Here is a 27643-nt window from a genome sequence, read left to right on the forward strand (position 1 = left end):
AAAAACAACCCCATCCCACACATATTCACCTGTTCACACAAACAGCATGGATTAAGTGTGTGTTATGAGCAGTTTCTATAGAAATTAACAGTTTGTAACACTGTTAAAGAGGAAGAGGATGAACTTTAAATGACCCGTGTTTATATTTAGCTGACAAGGATCTCTAGCAGCAGCAGTGTGACTTATTGACTCCCATGTGCTGGGAAAGAAGTTGGAAGTTGAACTACATTGTCTGTAAAAAGGCAAAACCTTGAAGGGAGGAGGTTGTGGTGGATATATGGGTCGGCTAAGTGATGTAAACACTGAAGACTGTTGTTTATTTTCCATTTCCTACCAACCAGCAAGACTGTGTTCTTTCTCCAATACCTCAATGAAGCAGCTTAAAAAAATAATTAAGGAGTATGTACTTTGAACCAGAGTTAAAAAGTCCCGTTTTAACCATATGTGGGAGGATCAAAAAGAAAATGAAAATAAGAATCTTACACGTGTCTTATTTTTCCTCGAGGTTTGTAGATTAAAAAGAAAGTGCTACAGAAAAAAGTAGCCTCAGTCACATGTTACTGTGTTTGTTTTTTCACCATTTTATACTATATTGAAGTGTGTCACACGGGGTGTTATCCGGCTGCCATGTAGTTTGAGATGCTTCACAAAATGTTGAAAACCTTTTATTTAAATTAAGTCAAAAGAAAAGAATAAACTAATGGAAGTAACCTGAAGAGGCAGACACAGAGTCTTACTGCAGGCATGAAATAAATGAGCAAGTCAAAAAGAAAAAAGGCATTGAATCATAGACATTAAATATATAATTGACATTATTTTATTTTTCATTGAATAGTTTCTAATTTTTTTTTCCGTGCCTTCAGACCAATGTGTATCAGAAGGAACAAACAAATCCCCTGATTGCGTGTACATTTCTGTCATTTGAGAGAAACAACGATAATCGTGGTCAGCGCATCTTGTTAACCACCATTTGCTTAGCTGTTATGGCATTTAATATACTGTTTAAAGAGGAAATATTCTTAATAAGCGACAATCTTTAACATATATTAGTATCCTAATCTGAATCCAACCTTGAACAAAAAGCTGTTCCCTGGGTCTGTGCAGAAGGATGTTGGACAAGTGGCCAAAATAGAATGATGTTTGATCCAAAAACAAAGAAGAAGAAGAAGAAAAAAGAAAATCAATACAAGGTGGCCTCCAGGAGACTGCTTAAAGACAGTGATAGACAACTCTGCGATCCACATCCTTCTTAACCATTTAGTTCTCTGTATACATGCTCTGCGTGACCATCCCATTCAAAAGTATTCAGATAGCTATAATGGTTGATCTCTTTTGCTGCAAATCCAGTGTAAAATTCATTGTCTATAAAAATATTGAGATTTCCTTGAACATAACCTTCTGACTATGTCATAATAAAAACTCCAGATGTCTGTTGCAGTTGCACAGTGGGATGTACTGTATAAATATTGTATAAAATAAGGCAGTCTTTTCAGTAGGATAAACCAGATACAAAAATTTCTGGGAGACAAAATTTTTCAAGTCCAAAATGTTTTCACATATTTCTGCTGTTGTCAAATGTCGAGCGGTTTACAGCATTAAACCAAGAGCAAGGGATTGTTGCAGCAATGAATACACCCACGCACTCGCAGCAACAACCAAAACACACCCACACGCGCATGCGCGCGCACACACACACACACACACACACACACACACACACACACACACACACGCACAAACTCCCGATGATCAACAATAACAGCTTATTCTCCAATGCAACATCCCATCCCTGGACAAATCACTGAGACGTAGACATTTCTAATATTGTTTACAGTGCAATACAAAAGTGTTCATTCAAACTGGTACTGTACTTTTGATAAAAAAAAATTTAAAAAAAAGTTTAATATGGTAATGCTTCATATGAATAATAATTGTGAATTTTCGAGAGTTATAGTAGTATTTGTCTTCATTAGCTTTGGCTTTTCTCGCTCTTCATAAATTCATTTTGTTCTCGTCAACTAATTCATTTAGGAATTTTTATATAGAAAATATGGAACATCTTAAGAAAAATGTACACACCAAATCATCTGCAGTTAGATACCTACGATTGTGATGTTGAGGTTTTTGTCTCTCAGCGGTGGCCTAAGAGAAAGGTCCACCGCCCCCAACCCATAAAGAAAGCATCTCCTCTCACATGTCTACTAAGATAGCTATGTGTCAACTTGGTTGGGTTTCTCTCGGACACGTGTGAATATTGCCCCAAAACAAAAACAAAAACAAACAAACAAAACAAAGGAAAGCAGTGGAGTGTTCTTTCATGGTGTGACCTCCAGGGGGTTGAAAGAGCAGTCCTGCCTTGCTGCGAGCACAGGAATGGAGGTCAAAAGTGATTTCACAGCCTGGTTTGAAAAGATACATTTTTTCATCCAGACCACGCTTCCATCGAGTCTTTTCAGTAAACAAGCAGTTTTTACTCAAACAACAACTTCACAGGCAGACAGGAGTGCCCACGTGGCGATCGGGGAGGGACGGGTGCTTCGCCAGAAGACCGCTCACGACCCTCTTTCAGTCATGTCACTTGACCAGCTACACTGTGATTGCCTGAGAGGCACAAGAAGTTCGTAAGGATGCTGCGTGTCCGTGTCTGTTTGTCACAGTTCGCGTACGACAGGCTCGTAAAGCCCGCAGCATTACAGCTGCAACTGCCTGTCAGGAAGGAAGTCCTTCTGTGGTTCTCTGTATGGACGGACATGTGGACGCTCGGTGTGCTACGGAAGCAGGAGAGTGAAGGCGAGGAAGCCCCTTGGCTGGCTGGGCTGGCAGGGAGAGAGACCCCCCCCAGCCAAGAGAGAGAGAGGAGGTCTGCCTCAGATTACAGAGTCCCAGGGCACAAACACTGCAGCACCTACTCGGGAGGTGGTCGCAGGCTGTGCAGCTTCCTCTCATCCAGGCCTTTCCAATACTTGAAGTTGTTGTCCAAGTGCTGCATAAGATTGGGGAGGTCTGCAAAAGCTGGGGAGAAGAAAAAGCAAGATCAAGATGAGGCTTAAAGATTACATTTTGTTTCAAAGATAGTACGACACATTTATATTTAATAAACATCTCTATCTCACTGTCACAGTATAAAAACAAGCAGCAGCATCTGGTGCTGAAAAATGAAGACAGCGGAACGTGACAAAAACTGCTGTTCCTCCGACGGCCACTTTGGTTCTACCAATGGCCGAATACCCAATAAAAGTGATGGATCAAATTAATATTATTATTATTATGAGAGTCATAATAAACTGAATCTGCCTCGCTATAGTTTCATGTCATTTCTGCACAAATAACCAATACTTGCAATACAGACGTGTGTGTGTGCACGGGCACACAGGAAAAAAAACAGAAAAGAGAATGAAACCATAATACTGACGTAATCCACCATTTTGGCTCTTCAGCTGTCATCCCTCCACTCACATGCATGCTAACTAATTACAGGGGGATAAATCAGTTAGCGTTGTATGTCGGCACTAACTTTAATTAGATAGCGCGAGTCGTAAACCAGTCGGAAGGTCGGTGGATCGATTCCCCGGCTACTTTTTGGGGTCCTTAGGGACTAGAAAAGCGCTATACAAATACAGGCCATTTACCATTTACTTTTCTCTGAACGTCAAAGCATCCTCGGGCAAGATACTGAACTCAAAGTTGCCCCTGATGCATGCACTGGAGTGTGAGTGTATGCATGAATGCACTTAGGTGGAGGGGAAAAAAAGTGCTTTTATGACAGGGTGAATGAGGCTTGTAGAAAAGCACTTTATAAGTAATAATTTACCATTACAGAAAGTGAGGAATAAACTCCATTTTTTTGTCCCCTGTATGTTTGGGGCACATTATGGAGAATTAGTAACCTCCTCTGCCCCCAATGGTGTGTCAGCTGTCGGCTTTGACACGGAGAAAAGAGCACGATTGGACTTTAGAGCAACCTAATTGCCACTTGAGAGTGGTTCTAAACAACTGAAGCATCACAGCCCACCCCAAGTGAATAACCTCTTGGTATACAAGCAGATATAGAGCACGGCTACTGCTACAGCAGCCAATGCAAGCTGTGTCACCAAGTGAAGTCACTGAACTAGTCCTCTCAACTGTGTTTGTGGTTTCGGTGCCTTTTGCAGCATTTTTTTAATGATTATCTGATAATAACATGGCTGTGTGAAAATGTAGGACTATTTTATTTGTGAGTTAGCACTAATTAGAAGACATCTATGTGCATGCGATGCTCCCTAACAGTCTACGGGCGTGCCAATCCATCCAAGCTAGACAACACTAGCAAGCTTACCAGGATGATAACATCTATAGTGTATCTGCCTACAGTATGAGCCTTTGGATTAATTTCTTTACAAGGCAACAAAAGGCCATGTTTGATGGCACCAAACACCGAGTATGCTTGCTGTGATCTAATAACACTGAGAATTTTATTATGGCAGTGAAAGACAAATGCCACCTAATCACATTACAGCGAATAACTGAACCTCCTACGAATATTGGTCCTGTGCATGCATAGGAATTGACACAAATATAGATATAAAAGTACTTTTTATGTCATGCTGTGCAGACTTACCGTCCCATGCATCAAACATGTCTGTAATGAAGTAGTCTATGAAGGAAATCTGGGACTTTGGGATGCTACAAGTGTTTCTGTCAAACACAGGCATGACCACCGGTAGACCTTGTCTCTTCTCCTCGTCAGTCTGCATCAGAGATAAGAGCGCAAGGAGTCATCAATCCCAGTAAACACATTACAGCTGCTTCCTGCTGGATCCATTTCCACACGCATTCAACACCATGTTATTTTTTGCCCCTTCTAATCACCTGTGCAAAATACTCCTCTGAGATTCGTCCAGCCCATTCTATACAGAGCTCCTGAGGCCTACATGGATTGGATATGTCTGCACATTTAATCAGCATCCGCTTGACAAGGATGCGATTCTCGGGGGATGTCAAGACGCTTTTGACAGATTCCTCATCGTTGTTTCCCTGTATATAAGGAAAGAAGAAAAGAAAAAGCAAACATTTACCACAAAATAAACTCAAATTCAAGTTTTTAGTTAAAATCAACAGCACCTTACAAGTGTACTACTTCACGAATAACCTGATATGTCTTTACAAAGAGCAGCCCTGGCAGCTGATAGGGTTTAGTCTTCTAGACGTTTAATTATGCGTTACACTTCCATCTAAATGAGCACAGCAATCTTCATGAAGTCACAACATATGGGTTGTACTTTATGTTACAAGACTGAATTCACTGAGAGTAATGTTAAACCAACCTGCAGAAGAAGATCCGTTTCCCCTAGCAGAGTTATTTTATTCCCGATCTTTGTGTTTTGTCTTACAGTCAAACGATATTATGTTTTTCCCTCAAGGCACTCTTTTATTAACCAAACCTGACCTTCATCACATTTTACATCAGACACAAACGCACAAGCCCTCTAAAAATCCTACACTTAAAAAAGCAATACAGCTTTTAAATGTCTGTGTTGAGCATTCCACACAGGGATGAGAAAGATGGTAGCAAGTTGCAAAACTCTCCCCCCACAAAGACATCTGTACCACAGCAAACACCAGTATCATCATCTCCCTAAGCCCTTAAGACACTGTGGCTCGCTTACTGTTGGTGTATCATTATCTGGTTTATTTAGGGGGGAAAGGGGAAAAAAGGGAAATTATATTTCCTCACAGGTATGAAATCTATATTAAAAATCATTTGAGAGTGTTCCAGTTTCATTCTCACCCCATTCTCCTCCAGAGCAGCCAGTGGTTTGTTGATGCTGTTGACAAACTTGTTGACATGCTCAAAGTGTTTGGTCATCTCAGTTGCGAGCACCATGTCAATGATGGCCTGTCGTAATGTTCGATATTCATTCCTTGAGAGAAAGTGTTGGCAGAAATCACGTGGGTAAGGGAGAGAAAGACGGGGAGAAGTGAAAACAGAGAGTGAGATGACAGTGTGGTAAATAGCCTGGAAACCCGTGTGAACAGTTTTCCCCTTCACTACAGTGACAGTGGCCATGAATGAATGCTTTGTTCACCTTCCCCCTTGGAGGGGACCAGCAAATGTGAGCTATTCTGTTTTGGGACTCAAATCACATTACTACCCTGCTGCTGTCAGCACACACAAACACACAGTATCACTTTCATCAGTGCATAAGGAGACTTAAGTCCTATGATACTTCAGATCATGTGCGTGTCTCAAAGTGCTTCCATATGTTAAATATAATGAGCCTGACCTTGCATGTTGCAAAATCTAAAGATTTTGTAGAGCGTGCAAAAAAAAAAAAAAAAGTAAAATAAAATACCTGGAATCATGGTTTATCTGATCAAAAGTCAGCAAATTCACTTAAACTGAAATAAATAATTAATCCCAAAATAGAAATTTAGTAATCAGTTTTCCAACTCTGTGCAAGCAAAGGCTGTGTGGCAAATATTAGTCCTTTGAGCACACAGTGACAGCAGATTATACTAGACATCAAGCTGTCTAAACGATAACTAATTTAGGCCTTGAGGCTTCAAATGTAGCTACATCCTAAAAATTCCTCCTCTTAACTCAGTTATTAGGGAAAAAGCTTAAAGTCTGGACACCTAATACATTTATGTTTGGGGAACTTGTGGTGTTTTACAGAGCTGCTGGCAGTAAAAGCAAGCGCACAGACGGCCACATCATAAATCTCCTACCTTTCTATGTTTTTGAAGATGTTGCACTTATCATCTCTCGTGGTGATCTGGAAGGCCAGTGCGGCATGGTGACTCTCTAGTACAGCTGTGTCATTATAGAGGATGGCCAGCTCGCTTCCTGCATTGCAAAGGAAGCTGTTGGTACGGCCTGGGTGGTCCACATCGTGCACGGTAGCAGCAATCAGGGCGGCCACCTCATCAATGGGATCCAGACTTTGCTGTTGGTAGAAGCCAATGAAGTTAAAGGTTGGCATTTGAATAGCCTAACCGTTATCAGGTGAATGATAAGTTATACTAACAGTTGGCACAGTATAACCTTCTACTATTATAACATTTATATAACAAACATTTCCATCTTTGTTCAGTTCTCTGTCAAGATGATCCCACACTGCTTTAACAATGTTGAGATCTGGGGTCTGGGGAGTCCAATCCATGACTGATATTGTTCCACTGTGCGTTCTTCTACCCAGGTTTGCTTTTACTGCACTGGCAGTGTGCTAAAGATGAAGCCAATGTTTCCAGCTGGTTTTGCATAGAAGATCTGAAAGCATTTTCAGATTTTATAATTCCATCAGTTTTATATTCCCAACAACATTTGTTGAGATTCAGCCCCAAACCATCAGAGAACCTCCACCGTGTTTTATAGATGGCTGCTCACACTCATTGTTGTACCTCTCTCCTGACCTCCTCCGTACACACAACAACAATTTGAACCAAAATTTTCCAATTTGGATTCATCATTTATTAAGACCTGTGGTCACTGATTTTCATTTCAGTTCTGGTGTAATTTTCTTCCCGTTTCCCTTCCTTAGGAAAAGCTTTCTTGACAGCCACCCTTCCACTGAGACCATTTCTGATGAGACTTCAGTGAGCAGGAAATGAATCAACTGAGGATTCAGATTTATCTCTCAGATCGTTTGCTGGATTGGTTCCTCTTTCCTAAAGACATGACTTTCAAAAACTGTTCATCTATATAGTGTTTTTAGGGCTGTCATTTCTTCTTTTGCCTCCCATTTGTCCAATTTCCTCACATTTTTTAAGAACATTTCAGCAAACAGTTCTTTGGGAATCATCGTGTTGGTGAGGAAAAGCTATATGTCCATCAAACTGAGTTATCTTTGATATTTTTCATAGATTCGACTGAAAAAGTGGGAAAAAATATTGTTTTTGTGACAGACTGCTTGCTGACTTGTCTATTACGTGTGGACACAATGCTGGTTCATTGCTTAAGCTAGATGCATTTTTATGCTGAGCTGATTCAAAGGTCAGTGTTAAATGGAGTAAAATATGGCTGCTGTAAAAATATAAATAAAATAATAATGATAAAAATAATAACACAAGAAAGTCTGACTCCTTGGAAGCATAACAGAAAGAAACGAGGAGTGGCTCAAGACTTTTGCACTATTCTTTTATCAATACACATTTCATGTCTAATGCTAGCCAGAAAACAAAAATCATTTAGTCTTTAAAGCACTTGGTTTTTGGGTTGTTTTTTTTTTTTTAAGCTTTGTTCTACTTTTGATTTGAGGTATATTTAACACATTTAAAGAGTATGCTATACAACAGTACATAACAGATTTTAAACCTGCTAACCCTGCAGATTTCAAGGGATTTATTAACCATGGTGATATAACTTCACAGTTTATGGGCTAAGCCAATGAAAGATCACTGCACTGAGTTCAGAAATAGACTGTTTGGTAAGCAGCTTTAGCCACTGCACATCACCCAACAGTTACTGAGCTACTGACACACATGGACAAAACCAAGACTTTTTAGGATAAAGTAGACTCAGACAAGACAAGTGACACCCAAGACCGTGCTGAGACTTCTGTCTGACTGTGTTACCTTCCAGCATTTAGTTACTTGTAGAGGTCTGGGTCCAAAAATCAGAAATGGTGAACTCTTGCAAACAAAAGTAGGGCAGGCTGCTGAAGCTTTAAAAAACTATTTTATCCATCTATAGCATCTGGTTCTGACCGAAGATCATTCAAATAAACCACAAGTGAACATTGTTTTTAATTCTAAATGATACAAGTAATTAGGAAATATGAGCTTAATTTGTAATATACTTTTTAAAACTAACATTATTAATTTACCTTGACCCTCTCTTTGCAGAGAAAATAGGCCGTTGCATGCAGGACATCAGCTGCATGGGTAGAGTTGTGGTAGGAGTTACTCGAGTGGTAGTTCGCTTCAATGACTTGTAGCCAGGAGCGCAAAGTGGCTTCAGGGCAGTTTAGGAACTCACAGACCCCAAAGCGGGAGAAGATCTTCAGGCCCAAGTAGGTCAGAGGCCTGTGGGATGATTGAACATGAAACTTTAACACAAGCTGTCATCGCGAGTCTTCTTTTTATTTCCCCCCCCCAAAAAACACACAAATCAATCCTGCAGCATTAAACAGGTTCAGCCTCACCGTTTCAGGGTCGCCGCCTCCAAGTTGAAAATGTCAAAGTCCCAAGAGTCCTCATTCTCCATGGTCTGGGCGATTCGAGGGGGGATGTCGTTTAACGACAGAGGAGTTGTCAGGTGACTGGGGAGATGGTGGGGCTCTGTGAGGAAAAGGAAGACATGACAAAGGAGGAATTCAAATGAAGAGGAAAGGGAAGAAGGGAACTGGATGTTGTTGTTTTTTTTGTTTTTTTGTTTTTTTAGAGATTCAGGCAGTTGAACAATATAAGATACAAAATACACAAAATGTACAAAAATATATAATATACACCCAAGCTGGAAAGAAAATGTAATGAAAAATCTGTACTCTGTGTCACAATTGCATTATGCATTTTGTAAACTCACGTTTGGTGGAAAAGATGTATTCATTTCCTGACAACCTGCGTAAACCATCCTGAAAACCAGAAACAAAGAGCTTTAGGGATTGCAGGTGGAGAGAAAGAGTTGAAAAAATGCATGCACAGAATGAATAAATCCATCCTTTAGCTTTCTTCAGAGCGCAACTTGAAGACTTCAGCTCATTGTCAGGAGCACCAGCATCACCTCTATAATAAATGCTGCGGCGTACTGTCAAAATTATCTGGAGAGTGAAACTCTTAGGATGCTCTGAGTTTACGCTTGCATTAGATGTTATATAAAAGTTATCTTTGAAAATTAAGCCATTTGGAACGAACACACACACACACACACACACACACACACACACACACGCTCTGACTTTAAAGAAATCTGTGCCAGATCAGCCTGAACATCTGGATTCAGCCATCACAGATGTTTTTAGCGACTCACAAAACAGCATGAATGACATGAATGAGCCACAAGTCAGGAGGAATCTCCATGCCAATAGTAAATATAAATAATAAAAAAAAAATTAAAAATGTAATATTATCTACACACAACCTATGAGTCATTTTAATTTGGTAGTTAAAGAGCCAGTAAATCATTAAACCAAAACAGCAGTCCCAGTAACCCATGTTCAAAAGATGAACGTCAGCTATCACCTGCATTTAATGTGATTTAAATAAGAAGCAGGTGGTTGGATTTTGGATTGGTCTCAACAGCTCTTTAAGGAAGTGCAAAAAAGAAAGAAGAAAAAATGACAAATGTAGAAATAGACCTGTTGTTCCTGCCTTTATGAGTGTTCTTCCATCTGTGCTGCGGTGACACAATGTTTTAAAGGCCATGTTAAGCCGACAGTTCGCACCACTTTCCCCACTCGCACAAAGAGGGATGACATGGCCAAATTGAGCTTATTAATGACACCAATACGCAGTCAAAAGAGAAACATATTTCTGAACTGACCGAGTCAGAAATAACACTGTGATAAGTTATGTTCGCAGGTCAGATAATCTGCATCGAATGATTTCATCATGACATTTGTCTTCCTCTGGGCATTGATGCATGCTGTGATAGCAAATGGAGCTTATCAGTGGGGTAACACTTCATCACCCAAATAATCAAACACGTGGTGAGAAGCGTAATGATCCGGCTCTGCTAGGACTGTGATTTGTACCAGCTGTGATGAATACACTGTGTGTTAAGAATTTGAAAGGTAATTTACAAATATTATAAATAGCTCTTGAATGGACCGCCATGACATTTTGGACACAATGCGGATCAGCTGGCTTTCCCTGCTCGTTAACAGGACAGCCATGCAACTCAAAGCAAAGCCTGAGTCGCCATAGCACCTTGAGCCCTATCTACATATAAAGCCGTTCACCTGTTGCCCATCACTTTGTAGCAGTTGGTCTGTCTCTGCTCAACTATATTTCAAATTTCCCAAGTCAGCCAAAGTCAGCATGGCCGACAAAGGCACGATCGACACATTGATGGAAAATAATAATTTAAAAAAAACAACACAAAAGAATTCATCTATAACATTATGTACATCAACTTTCAAGTTCTTTCTCCAACTCGCCAGCAATGAAAATTACTGACTTCTATCATCCAGTCATTCCCATGCTAGATATATCTACTGGGTGTTGGTGAGTCCATGGGTGTGTGTCACACAGTGAAATGTTTACTTCACAAGTGAAAAAGGAAGAGGAGACTGGCTCATCTTTGACCCCCGCATTGTCTCATGGTGGCGTTGCCTCTGCTACATGCTGGCTATTTTAAGACTTCTTCACCCAGAAAAATGACAGCTCCTCTCTTAATGTTCACTGGGCGGTTTAAGTTCAGAGCCAGCATCCCGTTCACCGTAACAAACTGGACACCTATCATTTCAGCAAAGCAGAAATTCAGCTAGGCACCTCATAAACCAGTACGATTGTGTATAAATAATCTTCTAATCACAGACACCTCATGGTTTTCGGATTCCATTAGCTTTATCACCTATGCAGAATAAATCTTTCTGGCGAAGGACCAACACCTCTATGCTTTTGTGTTTCCGCAGTGGACATATATAAGTAAAGCCATGCTTATTCATCGGATCCAAAGAACAGGATGTTTCCAGGCCTGTGGAGTCGAGAGGAAAAGGTTCATGTGTGCAGCGAGAGAGAGAGAGAGAGAGAGAGAGGGAGGGAGCGGGGGGAGAAAGAAAGGGTGGGGTGGGCTTTCCTCTCCAGCCTACAGGAGCACAAAGGACAATCTAACACTTCCTCTGGAGTTGTTGCCAAGACTGCCAACTTGGCACTCTTTCTACTTCTGTTCTTCACCATTGCTGTCTGTGAGTCGCTTTTTGCCTCCCGCTCTCTTACAGTCTCCCAAAATACGAATTGATATATTTGCAAAAATACGAGGGCCACATTCAAGGACGTTCCCAAAATGCTTGCTTTTACGTTACCACATCGTGGGCATTCATAGTGCAGGTATCCTGGCTATTCAAGAGTCGTCATATAGGAACTGATTCATTGGCAGATGGAGGAAACGGGTTGTTTCAAACTTCTTAAAGGATCTGCGACTTACCGTCATCAGCCCGCCTACAAGGTCATTTGTGTGGGGATCTTCATCCTTGGTTCCCAGCTGTGGAGAGTAGAGCTCAGTGGTCCTTAGAATCTCCAGTACCCGATCCAAGGCCTCAGCAACAGGCATAGGACTGCTTTCCTGTGCTGCATTAATGATGTTGATTACCTGTGTAATGAAATATTGTAAGTATTATCATCGTCATTATTATTATTATTATGATGTAGTATATACAGGAGAGGTAAAAAGTCCCCCTGTAAACATGATGATTATTAATGACATGTACGTTGAACCAAGTACAAATAAAATAAAGAAATTCTTTCAAAATAATCATAAATTCTCCAATAAAAGTGTGTTTCAAACAATGCACATTAAACTAGCATCACTTTATATGGGCCATTTGAAAGCCTCTGGGGCCAGACTAAAAAGGCTCTGTCCCTTGTAGTTTCAGGCATACACACGTGTAAATTGGAAAGAAAAAAGGGTCACAAATACAGCTAGATGACTCATTGGAAATGTACAAATTTTGTTTATTTGTGAAAAGTAAATGGATCCTCTGTAAAAAATAAAAACAATAAAAACCAAACAAACATCAGTTTCGCAGATTACCAGCGCACTCCTCTAGCTATAATACACAATGTAGCGTCACAGCAGCAACAATTGCTTCTCTACAATCACTGCGGATGTCTTTCATCTTTGGCACACCTGAATGCTCCAGACCAGTAAACCGCCAAAACTGGGACTTCAATCTTCCTGTGTAAGAAGTAAGCATGCATGTAGGTTTTCTTTTGTTTTGTTTTTCACATGCAACCTTCTGCATTTTGGCTTAGTTTTTGTTAAATAAATACTGCTACCATCTAATATGTCACGTTTTGTTTTCCATCTGGGGTTGTGTTTACCAAATTTCAAAACCTGCTGAGGAACAGATAATTCTTTATCTCCTGATACATAGTACACCCTCTGTCAAGGTTGTACTTTCTTTTTCATATGTCTGTATGACCTGCTCCTGCTCAGTAACTAATAACAGTACAATATCAAAATGTTTCTTTAAGTAAATTAGTATTTAAATAGGAGTTCAAAAGCAGAGATATTTTCATTTCTACTCAGAAGGTTGAGGCGGCTTTAGCAATGGGCACCTATGGGCGAGGTCAGCAAACATGTGCAAGAACAGAAGTTCCAGTTAATTCGCTTATACACACATATAAACACACACAGTACCCGCAGTTCTATCAGCGCTTTATTCTGGTGAGGATGACGCCTACAGGGACTGACTACACAGTCAAATGATACAGCAGAGGAACAGCAGTGTGTCATATGACCCATCCCTGGGGACTTTTTCTGTTCCGACTATCCAGCCTGCAAACGGCATAAACCAGTAAAACAGCAGGTCATTCCCGTCCAACATGTTTTAGTGTCTTGTGCATAAAATCTGGTATTTTATCAGCTTGTCTACTCTTAACATAGTGTGTGTGACCTCTACACTCAGTGCTGGTAGCTCTTCGAAAAGTGCTCATGGCAGTCAAGGCAATTTTTATAATCTAAGAGTTCAGTCATGAGATCCAAAACATCAAAACAAAGTGCTAATCATATGATGGAGGCTGACAGGGACAAGGAAGGAAATGTACCCACCTTAGTGATGGGAGCCTCTATAGTCATGGAGTGGATACGAGCCATTGACGAGTGCCTTCGCTGTGAGCTCCCTGGAAGAAGAAGAGAGAAAAAAAAAAAATCACATTGATTTTCAGCAAACTGTGAAAGTTGTGTAGTTCAAGCACAAGTTAGGTAGGCAGCAGTTTTCCCCAACCACTTTCTAATTAGTGTGTTTGTGTGTGTATCCAATCAACAATTGATGTAAACAGACAATAGGGAATGTTTCATAAGCTGACACGAAACGCCCAGAGTTTCCATCATCTGTCTCCTTTCACGCTCACCATCGCTCCCTCGAGATGTTGTGGATCTTACATCCAGAGAGCCTTTCCTCCGGTCTTTGTGCTTACTGGATTGTATGTCTGGGGAGAAGAAAACACCTTTCATTAGCAAATGCAGGCAGACAAAATTGAGATGTGGCAGGAATATGACTGATCTTTGGTTAGAGGAAGAAATTTCTCAGTATGTAGAAATCTGTACTTTTATCCATTTTAAAAAAAGATATAATTTTATTTCAAACATGCAAATATAATTGAAATAACAACAGAAAAAAGAAGTGTGTGTTTTTAAGGCAATGAAGAAAATGGTGTAGCTTGTTGATGGGGTTGTAAACTGTTTTAGATCAACAGTAGTCTATCAGGGGAAAAGATCTCATCATGTTTTAGCTACACAGAAAGTGCTTTTGGATAACACCCTCTTGTTTGTTTATTTCATTAATTATCATTGAATTTTATTTGAATTTATCAACAGTAGGAACTTTCCCCCCGTTTGTCTGTATGCTAAATGTCACTTGCACTTTCCAGTAATCTGAAAGAGTTCACCAACTTTTACTTGTAGCTGTAAGGCTTCCCAGACAAGAAGGAAGATTTTCAAAATCAATTTTTCGCAGTGAGCTGGTGACGCCAGCACAGGAACGATATGATCCCCGTTTTGTTTGCCTGTCAGAAGTCAAGCTGCTGCATTTTGATATCGGTTGCAGCTGTGAATTGGCCTTACACTTCAGTCCACAATACAATGAGGAACAATAGTCCAGTTGAGAGAAAGTGAAAATATGAATGACCTTTTCAAGGTAAACAATCATTCCTCGTGAGATATTTCTCAGCTAGATAAAGCAGGACTGCACACTCTGTTAATCTAAGGTTTAAAGTTTGGGTTGTGATTATAGAAAGCAATAATTTTTGCTGGCATGGTGCAATATATTTGCTAAAATATTTCCAAAGTAAGACTTCACAAAACTCCCAAATGCATGTATTCTTATAAAAAAAAAAAAAAAAAAAAAAAGCACTGTATGTTGATCTTTCTAATGACCAGCAGCTTGGCCATCAAATCTTCGAACCTTGTGTGACTTCTGGCACAAATTTTAACTGAACAGAGGATATGGTCAGCATTTAATGGACCTCACCTGTCTGAGACTCTGCCTGCACACGTTCACTGGATTTATCAGTCTGCATGGACAGAGTGGAAAAGCAACATGATGAAAAGCAAAAAGCTCACATCATTCTTCATTAACAACTAGAAACACATCTCACCTTATTATTATCATTTAAAGGCCTGTTGATAGACACATAGTGTCTGATTTTTCTGTGAAAGACAAAAGCATATTAACACAAAAGAGAAACCTAAACTCAATAATCATTACAGTGTAATCATTCTGTTGCTGAACAGGTCATTTACATTAAATCAGACTACAGGAGCAAGATTTCCAAAACATCCACTCACCCTCCCTGCCCAATTACAGGTGTGATCTTCACATTTTGCTGAATGCTGTCTCCATTCTTCTTTTTGGCATAGTAGATCCCCTGCCATTCCTGGAAAACATAAAAATAAGTCATGTGACCAATTATTTAACCATTTATCACAAAAACTGAAAATATAAGACTTGAAAACATCCGATAAATAGGTGTGGAGCTCGGTTGGTGTTTGCGCTGCAGATTAGGGGGGGAGGTGGGTCAGTGTATGTCAGATGGCAGCCACTTGCTTTAATGGGGAAGGGGCACGCTCCTGGAGTCCAGTGCTCTTGTTTCATGTCACCCCCCCACACAGACTACCTTAGTAGCTTGAAAAGACCCTTCCTGCTGTTAGCCTGTCTGCGACTGACCTTCGCTCTCTGTGTAGTGAGATTACAGCACAGGCATCAACCGCTGCTCTTATGCACATGAAACGGAGGTACTGGATGACCGGTGGTGCAGACTTACAGCACACACATGACATGCCAAAACTGTATATGTATAACCAATCAGAAATAAAGCTCCTCACATATTGCCTGATGAAATTAAGTCTGTGATGAAGTAAACTACATTTAAAAAAAATGTGTATGACCTGAAATGTGAGATGCGAACGTTAAAACGATTTGATAAATGCACTTTACCTTTCCTTTGCGTATGCAGGAGTTTATCGTTTCAAGGAGATCAGGCTTATTCTTCTCACTTTTAGGCACTTCTATTATTTCCTTCCCTATTAGCTCGCCTTGTTGGTAGCCCATAATGGACTCGTAGGCAGGATTCACATACTGTCAAGGAGAGGCAACAAGAGACTGTTGTCTGCTGTTTAAAAGATGGACCATGAGTTAAGACCACTACCTCTACTGATACAAGATACAAAAGTCTTGAGCAACCCCAATTTCTTTATATTTTGCCAGGAAAAAAGTGAAACAGGTGGAGCAATTTATTGAAACCTGTGCAAACATACATGGAAACACAGTATATAAAGGGAAAAACAGAGTTTATACAGTTCTAATGAGGCTGAAAGTCAATATTTGGTATGACCACCTTTTATCCTTCAACACAATCTGAACTCTTAAGGCAAGGCAAGGCAAGGCAAGTTTATTTGTATAGCACAATTCAACAACAAGGTGATTCAAAGTGCTTTACAGAGACATTAGAAACAAGAACAAATAAAAAGCATGATTTAAAATTGATTAAAACAAGCAAATAAACTAACTAACTAATTAACAAACAAACAACAAACAACAGTATATAAAATCAAAACAGATAAAATCAGAACAGTAGATAAAATCAGTAGTTAAATGTAAGTTTTGAAATTTAAGCTTAAAAGTGTGGATTTGGTGCTTTATTCAAATGCAGCTGAGAACAGGTGAGTCTTCAACCTGGATTTAAATAAACTGAGCGTTTCAGCTGATCTGAGGCTTTCTGGGAGTTTGTTCCAGATATAAGGAGCATAAAAGCTGAATGCAGCTTCTCCGTGTCTGGTTCTGACTCTGGGAACTGATAAAAGACCGGATCCAGATGACCTGAGGGATCTGGATGGTTCATACTGGGTCAGGAGGTCATTGATGTATTTTGGTCCTAAACCATTCAGAGCTTTATAGGCCAGCATCAGAACTTTAAAGTCTATCCTCTGACGGACAGGCAGCCAGTGTAAAGACCTCAGAGCTGGACTGATGTGGTCCACTTTTTTGGTCTTAGTGAGGACTCGAGCAGCAGAGTTCTGAATGAGCTGTAGTTGTCTGACTGATTTTTTAGGTAGACCTGTAAAGATGCTGTTACAGTAATCAAGCCTACTAAAGATGAATGCATGGACTAGTTTTTCCAGGTCCTGTTGAGACATCAGATCTTTTATCCTTGATATATTCTTGAGGTGATAGTAAGCTGACTTTGTTATTGTCTTAATGTGTTTTTCTAAGTTTAGGTCTGCATCCATCACTACACCCAAATTTCTCGCCTGGTTTGTGGTTTTTAGATGTATAGATTGAAGTTCTCTGGTGACCTGTAATCGTTTTTCTTTGGCGCCAAAGACTATTACCTCAGTTTTGTTTTTGTTTAGCTGGAGAAAATTGTGGCACAACCAGTCATTGATTTCCTCAATGCATTTACCAAGAGCCTGTACAGGGCCTCGGTCTCCTGGTGACATTGTGATATATATTTGTGTGTCATCTGCATAGCTGTGATAGTTTATTTTGTTGTCGTTTATAATCTGTGCCAGTGGGAGCATGTAGATGTTAAACAGAAGGGGTCCCAAGATGGAACCTTGGGGAACTCCACATGTGATACTTGTCTGCTCAGATGTGAAGTTACCTATTGATACAAAGTATTTCCTGTTTTCTACGTATGTTTTGAACCAGTTTAGTACAGTTCCTGAAAGACCTGCCCAGTTCTCCAGTCGTTTGAGTAATATGTTGTGGTCAACTGTATCAAATGCTGCACTGAGATCCAGTAAAACTAAGACTGACATTTTTCCACTGTCTGTATTCAGACATATGTCATTAAACACTTTGGTCAGAGCGGTTTCAGTGCTGTGGTTCTGTCTAAAACCTGACTGGAAGGCATCGTAGCAATTATTCTGTTTTAAGAAGTAACTGAGCTGTTGAGAAACTGCTTTTTCAATGATCTTACTTAAAAACGGGAGATTTGAGATCGGCCTGTAGTTGTTCATTTGTGTCTTGTCAAGATTGTCCTTTTTCAGTATAGGTTTGATTACAGCAGTTTTTAGTGATTCTGGAAACACACCTGATAATAAAGAAAAGTTGACGATCTGTAACAGGTCTGACTCTAAAGTCTTTGAGACCTTTTTGAAAAAACTTGTTGGCAGGACATCTAAACAGCAGGAGGAGGAGTTCAGTTGACCTAAGATGTCCTCCAGGTCTTTGCTGTTAATAGGTTGAAACTGTTTCATGGTGTTTAAACAGTTTTTTGGTGGACACAGTACATATCCTGGATCTGCTGTTGATGTACCAATTGCTTGTCTAATTTTTTGGATTTTTTCAGTGAAGAATTTGGCAAAGTCATTGCAGGCCATGGTCGAATGAAGTTCAGCTGCCACTGACACAGGAGGGTTTGTTAGCCTGTCAACTGTAGAAAATAAGACCCGAGCATTATGGCTGTTTTTAGTGATGATGTCAGAGAAGTAGGACCTCCTTGCATTCCTCAGTTGTAAATTATAATTGTGAAGTTTCTCTTTATAAATGTCATAATGAACCTGGAGGTTTGTTTTTCTCCATCTGCGCTCAGCTTTCCTACACTCTTTTTTCATTTTTCACCAGTGTGGAGTTTCTCCATGGAGACTTTTTCCTTCCAGAGATAACCTTCACCTTAATGGGAGCAATAGTGTCCATTACATTTAACATGTTAGCATTGAAGCTATTGACGAGCTCATTGACTGACCCTCTGGGCAGGTCAGGTGTTAATGGGAAGACCTGGTTAAAAATTGCACTACTGTGTTCAGTTATACACCGTTTTGTGATCACTGTTGTTGATATATTTGTGTGGGCTGAGATTTTACTTTCAAAGAAAACACAGTAATGATCAGACAGGCCCACATCAGACACAGTAACCTTTGAAATGCTCAGGCCTTTGGAGATCAGTAGGTCAAGAGTGTGTCCTCTATTATGTGTGGCCTCTGTTACATGCTGAGTCAGCCCAAAGTTGCCCAGAGTGTTACTCAGGTCTTTAGTCCCTTTGTCCTGAGGGTTGTCCACATGAATGTTAAAATCCCCAGCAATAATTACACAGTCAAAATCAACACAGATCACAGACAGCAGTTCACTAAGGTCATTAAAAAAGTCTGTGCAGTATTTGGGAGGCCTGTAAACATTAAGAAACACAACTTTGGATGGGGCCTTCAGCTGTAAAGCCACATATTCAAAAGACTGAAAACTTCCAGGAGATAGCTGCTTACATTGAAATGATTCATTAAATAAGACAGCAACCCCTCCTCCTCTCCTGCTCGCCCTGACCTCACTGATAAAACTGTAGTTAGGAGGGGTCGTCTCGATGAGAACAGCTCCACTGTTACTTTGGTCCAACCAAGTTTCAGTTAAAAACATAAAATCAAGGCTGTGCTCAGTGATTAAATCATTAATTAAAATGAATCAAAGATGTCAAAATTTGATTGATCACTCTATAAACACTGATTTTCAGTCCAGTTCTTGGTTAATTTTTTTCCCTCCCATTTCCCTCCTTTAAGAATGGCCTTTTATAATCATAATTATAATAGGTTTATTTATGACTTATTATTACCCTCTTGAAAAATAGATTTCGTCTTTGCCTTTTCTAAAGGACATGACCTTTAGATACTGTCCATCTGCTGTAGCCTTTTCTTTTAGGCCTTCTTCTTTCTTTCTCCTCTACTTATTGAGTTTCCTCAACTTTTCTAAGGAAACACTGCACACCATGCCAAGGTAAGCCAAATCTTTGGTTTATAGGTCTTTGGGAATCACCCTGTTAGTGCAAAAATAATATGTCTGTCAAATGATGTAATCTTTAGCATTTTTCATAGATTAATTTAAAGAAACTGGAACAAATTATCTATTTTTTGCAACAGGCTGCAAGTAACAAAGTTCCTATAGACATAATTTCAATTTTTTAGATGTTGAGTTGTCCAGTATGTGTATCCACAACTTTCAAAAACCCTGGAGAATTACTGTGCTCAAGAGCACTTAAAAAAAATACAAGAAAGTCTGGATTCTTGGAATTAAAATATAAACAAATGAGGGGTAGCTCGAGACCTTCGCACATACTACACATACTACTGTATATGTAAATATGAGAACACAGGCTATAGTATTATGGGTCATTCAGATGACAGGAATGAAAACAGGATCTTAAACAGGAGAGATTGTGAAAGGAAGAAACCGGAAGGGAAGTTCAGGAAAAGAGAGAGAGAGACAAAAATTGAGCTAGAAGCAAAAGTTTATCAAAAGCCCACCTGAATAACTTGATCTTCAGAAGTGATCTCTATGGCCTCTTGGCTTTGTTCTAGAGCTGTGAAAATAGCATTGCCAGCCCTTGTGTAGAGACACAACAGCACCAGAATTATTGTTAAGAAATGCAAAAGTAGCTTAACATTTACCAACTTTCAAGAAAAATGTAGCAGGAGTTAAAACTGGGATTGAAAGTCAGCATGTTCTTTCCGATGCCTTGCTCTCAGTGCATGAGCATTTAAATAAGGGCACTGTGTATTTAACTACAGCACAGGACATCACACCGATATGGCGTGACTCACCTCAATTTGAACTGTGCCCGCACCTCTCCATGCTCCAACTGTAGCAGCTCATTGTAGCAGGCCATCATATTGGCATTTTCCACATATCTCTGAGAGTCAGAGCAACACAGGTAAAAGGCAAAAAAAGAAATCCCACTTGCAATTCATGCACAGTCCAAATCTGGACTCCGGCCTTATATACCGATAGATTAAAACGCATCAGTACATCAATACGCACGCATTTGGTAGAAGACACACATTTAAAGACAGAGTCACTCACCCTATTAAAGCCAGCATTGATCAGTGGCATCACAGAGGCTTCCTCTCTGTCTGGCCTTAAAAGGAGAGCACGTGTAAGCACCGAAACATCGACAAGACAAACAGTTGTTTAAAGAACATCAGAGGGTTACACGGACCTGCTCCAAGCCAAGCATTTTCAATCATTTCAAACAGTGACGAAAAGGAAGAAAGAGATTACATACCTTTTCACAACGGCGACTATCACAGTGTTTTCTGAAGAGTTTACTGCTCTAATTGACCTGAATGTAAACAGAGGGAGCCTTTTAGCTGGTAAGCAGGCTGGTGGAAAAGCCCATGGCATCAAATCAATGTATTTTTCAGTTTTTCACGCTCCGATTCTCGCAGGCAGGCAGAGCCCACTGGTGGAGCTCTATGAGCGGGCAGAGGCCTCTGAAAGAATGCAGTGTACAGGGCCACTCATCCGCCTGTGGTTTTCCCCAGCCAGTGGTCATAAAGGCCCTTTAGTTCCCGTGTACACCGAACATATGGATCGGCCAAAATGAATAGGGTTAACATACACGCTGGGCAGGGCAAATGAATGTTTGTCAATGTGTTTTTGGTTTGAGCAGAGGCTAAAGATAGAGAGTGGTATAGGCAGTCACTGCTCATTTCTCAGTGACATGACTCCACTAGGTAGCACGCAGTGGTAGCCGGGGAACCCAAAGTGAGCTGGCCATTTACCCCCACATAGAGTCATAATCACCAGTGCTGTACCAAATGCACTGTAACACATGAAAAGTAGTTCCATAATTGTTCAGTCACAGCCCTTAGAGGACAGCCACTAACAAATTCACTTCAGCTGTGCTGGTTAAAACAAAAATCACAGCGTGATTAAGTAAATTTATATGCACAACTTTATCTCAGTCCTACGATCTAGAGTGCATAAAAACAATTTACAAAGCATGTCTAAACAGTCTGCAAAAAAGTAATGGAAAAAGTTGATAAAAAAAAGAGGTGTAAATGATGTGAAGCTAGTGGAAACTGGGTATAAACAGCTAAAATAGCAATAAGTCAGTGGCTCAGTAAGTAATGGCCCGAACAAATGGTCACAGTTTACGAGGTAGTGATATTTGAATGCAAACTCAACTCCTGACTGGTCAATCACTGATAGCTCAGCTTAAAAGTATCAATGTTCATATCACCAATAATGCTAAATGACATCTAGCTTTAAAAAATAAAAAAAAGAAATGGCAAGAGGAATAGATACTTGACCATCTGCAAAGAGCTGTGCGGGTATACTGGACAAAACAAAGCTGCAGATCACTACACCGCATCACTCAAAGAAACAGATGATGGGAGAGCTTGCTTACCGGCATAGTGCTTCAGCGTCAAAGTGTCTGGAATGTCTGTGGTCAATGATGACGAGGTCATGATGCTTCTCCAAGAAGCATTCAAGAGCCGACTCCGGCGTTCGCGCCATGCTGCACCTGAAGTTGGCCTTCTCGCATGCCCAGCAGAAGCCATTACTCTGACTATCCTCTTTGGCAAAAACTAAAAGTACCTGCAAAAGAGACACGGGTAAGCACATATGGTAATATAAAAGACATCTAATAGTACCACAGTTAATATTCCAGTGTAATAATAAATGAGGAGGGGTAAAAACGAACACATTAAAAGAGTCTCCTAAGTAAGAAATGATGTATGCAAACAGATTTTACACTCTGTTTGCTAGCATGGACAACAAAGACAAAAGCACGCAAGTGGCAACCTTCGGTGGGTAAATGATAAGTCTACATTAAAGTGCCGGACACTTATTAAACATCTCTGCTGTGTAAAATTCATCGTGGCTTATATTTACGAAACATTAAGGACCGAGAAGTGGCTGTCAGTCCTGGTTCTAAAAGTAAGGTGGTGCCAGCCATAGTGCCACCCTCAAGGTTTTGGAACAGAACTTCAAAAACCATTGAGTGACGCCATGATGGATTCAAATATTATTGGGGTTTTTTGGGTTTTGTTTTTTTTTACTAGTAATTGATATTATCCAAATAGTAAGGGAGTAATTAGGACAATACCATTATATAAAGTCTATGGACTAAATCTACTGTGGCACTCAAACATCTGACCTAAAGAATTGTGATAATGATTCTGTTGATTCATATAATCAGTCTCTTTTTTTTTTTTTTTTTTTTTAACAAAGTGAGTCTATGAAATTATGCTCTACTGGTTGGATGTGTGACAACTACAGAGTAGCTGCATTATTAAAAGGAATCTGAAAAGATTTATTGCACAACCCTGGAGAAGTCCCGTGCAAATCGTCATGAAGTTGTGATTCCATTAAGGAAATTAGATTAATCACAAATGATGTACCCTGGCCCTATATCATCAGTTCTGTAGCAAAAAAATAAAAAAATAAAAAAAATAAAAATGGCTACAGGGATTTGGGATCCGAATTGTCAAAACATCACTGTCACATTTGAATGACACATGCAAATGACCACAATCAGCCTGCAGTGTGACCTCAGGTCTCCAGTGGGTAGGCCCTGATTGATCAGCTTGTACTCAGATGCATGAGATTTTCTTGTCTGCTGCCATGAGCTATAGCACAATTAATCCCGGTGGCCTTCACTGGCTGTGGGCCCCTCCACCAGTCTGCCAAGGCTGTGGCCCAACGAGCTGCTGCTGCTATCGTCAAACCTGAGAATAGGCTCTCTCTCTCTCTGCCACCGTACTTTCAAATAACCCCATTACATGCGCAAATACTGGACCAGAGCATTAGGCCTGCCTCCAAGAGCAGTGCCGCACTAAGAGTAGATTCATGAGTCACCCTCTCAAACAGACGTCATCTCCAACTGTTGGCAGGGAGCAGTGTGAACGTAAAGAAAAGAAAGCTTGTTCTGCAGTTTTAAGTTTGCATCACACCTGTAAGGTTGAGTTAGGATACAAAGACCTGATTTTGCTGAGAAAAGTAGAAGCTCTGTCCTCCACACAATGAGGGGATAGAGGATTGGCTGTTTGGACAGTTGTCTTTCTCATTCATGCTGACAATTGGCATGGCATTATTTAAGTAGCAAAACATAGCCTCAGGCTCGAAGCACTGAGTCCTTATGTCTGAGAGAGGTGTTGCCAATCCAAGCCATATTTCTCATGTGAGCATTTTTCCTACAAGCGGCATTAAGTGTCCGGGTCATAAATACATCACCTCTGAATCCTAGAGCTATGTTCGGTACGCACAGGGAATTAGATCAGAATTCCACATTGGGATGTTGGTAGAAAAGTCAACATTCCTGCAGAGCTGGAAGAACGGGGCAATATAGGCCACGATAAGGTCTGCTTAGGGGATTCTTCCTGGGCCTAGACAGATATGCCTTGCTTATAATAACAAAACCAGTTACAGCTGATAGGGAAAAATAAAATCTATAATCTTAAAGGACATTTAAAGAAATTTTTTTTCTGAAAATCAGGATACCCTGCTCATGCTCCAAAGAGTCAGATGTACCAGAAAGAGAAAGTAGCAGACAGACAATGACATCCAGAGGGGAAAAAATAGTTTGAAGGGGGTAGTGAGCGGTTTGGCAGAGTCTGATCACTCAGTCTAGAAAACATCATTGTTGAAAACAGAGGGCCCGGCCAGATCCTGTGGACCGCGAGAAAAGAGGAGGAGCAGAGAGGAGGAGGGAATGACAGGATCAGCTGTGAGTGACAAAAACAGGAAGGGGATATCTCTCTACCTCGCTTTCCTACTGTGGTCACTGTGGAGCGCATCAGACAATGAAGCAGTCTGTGCACTTATATGTGTCATTACAATGCACGACTTCTAATATATCCAGCACCTTCAAACCATCACTGTTATGAGAATTTGTTGCAATTTTATTTTTGTAAAAATGCACCATGTTACATGCTATGCCCCAGCTGTGCAACTAGTCTATTTTCATTCATGCGGTATGTCTGAGGCTTCGACATGAGTCCTTTAGTCATCTCCATTTTGGCCTTTTAAAAGAGGGTGTGACAAGCACAGGGTGACTCTGACTAAGAAGCCTGGGGACAATGCAGGTTCACTCTGATCTTGTAGCCACACCCTAAAGCATACATAGCTTAACCTTGTATTCTTTTGTATGCAGAGCCATGATTTACTAGCAACTGAGAATATCATTTCATTATTTCATCAATACATTTGAGCGCTTTCTTATAGAGATTTCCTGCATGGCGTCATTGCAACCAACAGTTACAGGGGTTTCCTTAAATGTTGCTAGGTAAACTTAGTTGCACCTTAGGTGCAGCACCAAAAACCTCAATCTTATTGCTTTGGCTGTTAGCAGATTTCTGTGATCACCTGTAGTTTGCATAAGAAATGCAGACTTATTTGCAAACACTTGCTAACCACTAGCAGAGCAGTAGCAAAAAATAGAAACCCGAAATGGGAAATGTTTGCCTTCACATTAAAAACAGTGCCTCAGCACTGCAGCAAACATGTTTCAAGGTTTGTGTCACACTTTTCAGTTTCACTACTGCCTGAAGAGTAGTTGGCAAGTGTTTGCAGACAAATCAGTGTCTTCCATGCAAACTATTGCAACATGCTAGCAACCAAAGCAATCATAGGTGGTTCTTCGCCAACTGGCAAACATAAATTATTCCCTAGCTTTCCGCCATCAGGGGGTCACGATCAGTCTCTAGGCCCATGTGGCTGGAGATCCTACACTGTCATACGTCCAAGATGGCGGACAGATATACATCATGCGACTGTAAAACCTTCTATACAACTGGACAATTACTTTTTGGGACCAGATGAGTTGCCCCCTGCTAGCTACTAGCAAAAATGCAGTTTTAAGGCATTTCTGCAGCCACTTCACTTTATCCTCTTTTCATAATCCGTGTATGTTCTACTGGGTAGAACGACAGTAAATTCTTATTTCTGCTTAAACAAATCTAATAAAAACAATAAAATAAATGTCAAAACCCCTGAAGAAACAAAAACAAACAAAAAGACCACACCACACTGCGTAAATGGCTGAAAGCTTGACGTTTCTGAGGTTTTATACAACAGCAGCGACATATGGCGAGGGAACGCACACGAACTGTATAATGACCCACTGAACATCTGAGAATGTCGGCAGCGATGAAACCGGTCCATGGACCCTCTGTGCAGCTGTTCCATAATGTGCATTGTTCATTATGGTATGCTCTTCGTCACAAATGTTTGGCCTTGTTGCCTTGACAACCCAGGGGTGTACTGCACACAATAGGCCCATTAACAGTTTTAATGCCCATCTCTCCTCTTTTCGAATCTTTGCATGGGACATGCTGTGGGGTCTTTAAGAATTTCCACCAAACTCCAAGCAAAAGTTTTTAAATACTAAAATGCAAAAAACAACTCCACCAAATATTCACAGTCACACCAAGTTTTGCTTTACAACTTAGCTAAAAGCTTCTTAATGAATGGACATGAATATTTTCCTGGAGCACTCGTGTTGTTCGCGGAAGGCCTTCAAACACTCAAGCACAGGAGCGTCAGTCATGTTAGTTATTGTTTTACGATACCTGAAGTGGGTCTTTAAATAACTTCATTGGTCCGAATTGCACCTCTGTTAATGTGGTCTGAAAGATAACAAAAAGAATACAGGCATTAGAAGAATATCAGAAAAAAAGCATTTCACTCATTCAGTTTAAAATGGTTCCATAGATCCCAGTAATTTCCCAGAAATAAGAAAGTTAAGCAAAATGTCACACCTTTATCTTTTCTTCTGGCCTTAATATTGCAGGAAAGCACTGACATAAATAACTATATTCATTGTTACAAGCTGACCATGCATACTTAACCAAGAAAAAAAAAATTGCTGTAATGCCAAAGGAATGTATCACATATTATATGTAAATATTATTGTTTATTGATTCACAGACAAAGAAATACACTGCAAGTGATCCTAAATGGTGATTTCACTTATATTTTGCTCATGAATAAAAAATAAATCAATCATTCACTGATACTGTTTCATATGAAAACAACAGATCAGGAGCTTAGCCTGTTTAAAAAACAAAACAACAGTAACTCATTTTTCTGAAACACATTCTCATCAGTTTAAAATTTTTATAAGGAAATCTAACAAAATTTCTAAAAGGTATTAAAGTATGAGCTATTAAATATAACAGATATGGCAACATGTTGAAATGTACTTATCTGACATCTCATTAAAGACAGCAGTGAAATATAAACAAGTATTTTCTCAAGTAATATTTTCAGTTGACGCTACATTTTACTTCTGTTCAACTAGAAATATAACACTACCTCTAACCCTCTTTAACATTCACACTATATCTTTTAACCAATTTTGATTTTTCTTAATTAATAATCAAGATACTTTTTAAAAGAAAAAAAAAAGATTTGCAAAATTTGGAGTGCAAAACCTTTGCATAACCTTGTATTGTGTTTCTATATAATTGGTATTACATACCTGCATACTTCTCTCATCACCAACTCAATTAAAACAAATGTTTGAAATTTAGTCATCCAATTTCTCCTAAACAGGAGACTTGAAAGAACTTTTTTTTAAAGGGCAAATATCACACTGACAGGTTTTTCACTCATTACACTTTCCTTACATGAGCTTTCTCATTTCTGTCTGCAAATAATTTAGCTTCCTTCCTGCTAAATGGAACCCAGCTCAGGGGTTAGTAACCATAGCAACCAAGCCCCTTGCGGACCGCCATCCCTCTAGAATTCCTCTTCTCCGTAAACAATCTACACATGTGAGGAGGAATACA

The 27643-nt window shown here is 40.0% G+C and overlaps 1 protein-coding gene across 1 annotated transcript in view; it reads right to left on the reverse strand.

The window, feature by feature from the left end:
- Positions 1-652: 652 nt before the first annotated feature.
- pde8a (phosphodiesterase 8A) overlaps positions 653-27643 on the reverse strand; it is a 51607-nt gene continuing 24616 nt past the window's right edge. Inside the window, exons 2-22 of the mRNA XM_085273309.1 lie at positions 26423-26479; positions 22258-22448; positions 21130-21186; positions 20928-20982; positions 20669-20757; positions 20372-20450; positions 16077-16217; positions 15428-15516; positions 15238-15289; positions 15111-15153; positions 13993-14070; positions 13691-13761; positions 12065-12229; positions 9503-9551; positions 9123-9258; positions 8805-9003; positions 6709-6926; positions 5768-5900; positions 4849-5013; positions 4598-4727; positions 653-3012 (exon numbers count right to left, since the gene is read on the reverse strand). Of these exons, the coding sequence (XP_085129435.1) occupies positions 2906-3012; positions 4598-4727; positions 4849-5013; positions 5768-5900; positions 6709-6926; positions 8805-9003; positions 9123-9258; positions 9503-9551; positions 12065-12229; positions 13691-13761; positions 13993-14070; positions 15111-15153; positions 15238-15289; positions 15428-15516; positions 16077-16217; positions 20372-20450; positions 20669-20757; positions 20928-20982; positions 21130-21186; positions 22258-22448; positions 26423-26479 (2304 nt within the window). The 3' untranslated portion in view covers positions 653-2905. The remainder of the gene's footprint in view (positions 3013-4597; positions 4728-4848; positions 5014-5767; positions 5901-6708; positions 6927-8804; positions 9004-9122; positions 9259-9502; positions 9552-12064; positions 12230-13690; positions 13762-13992; positions 14071-15110; positions 15154-15237; positions 15290-15427; positions 15517-16076; positions 16218-20371; positions 20451-20668; positions 20758-20927; positions 20983-21129; positions 21187-22257; positions 22449-26422; positions 26480-27643) is intronic.

This window comes from Mchenga conophoros, linkage group LG1, assembly GCF_057382185.1.
Source record: "Mchenga conophoros isolate Kocher_MC1m ecotype Shallow Benthic linkage group LG1, M_conophoros_male_GT1.1, whole genome shotgun sequence".
In the NCBI taxonomy this organism is placed as follows: Eukaryota; Metazoa; Chordata; class Actinopteri; order Cichliformes; family Cichlidae; genus Mchenga; species Mchenga conophoros.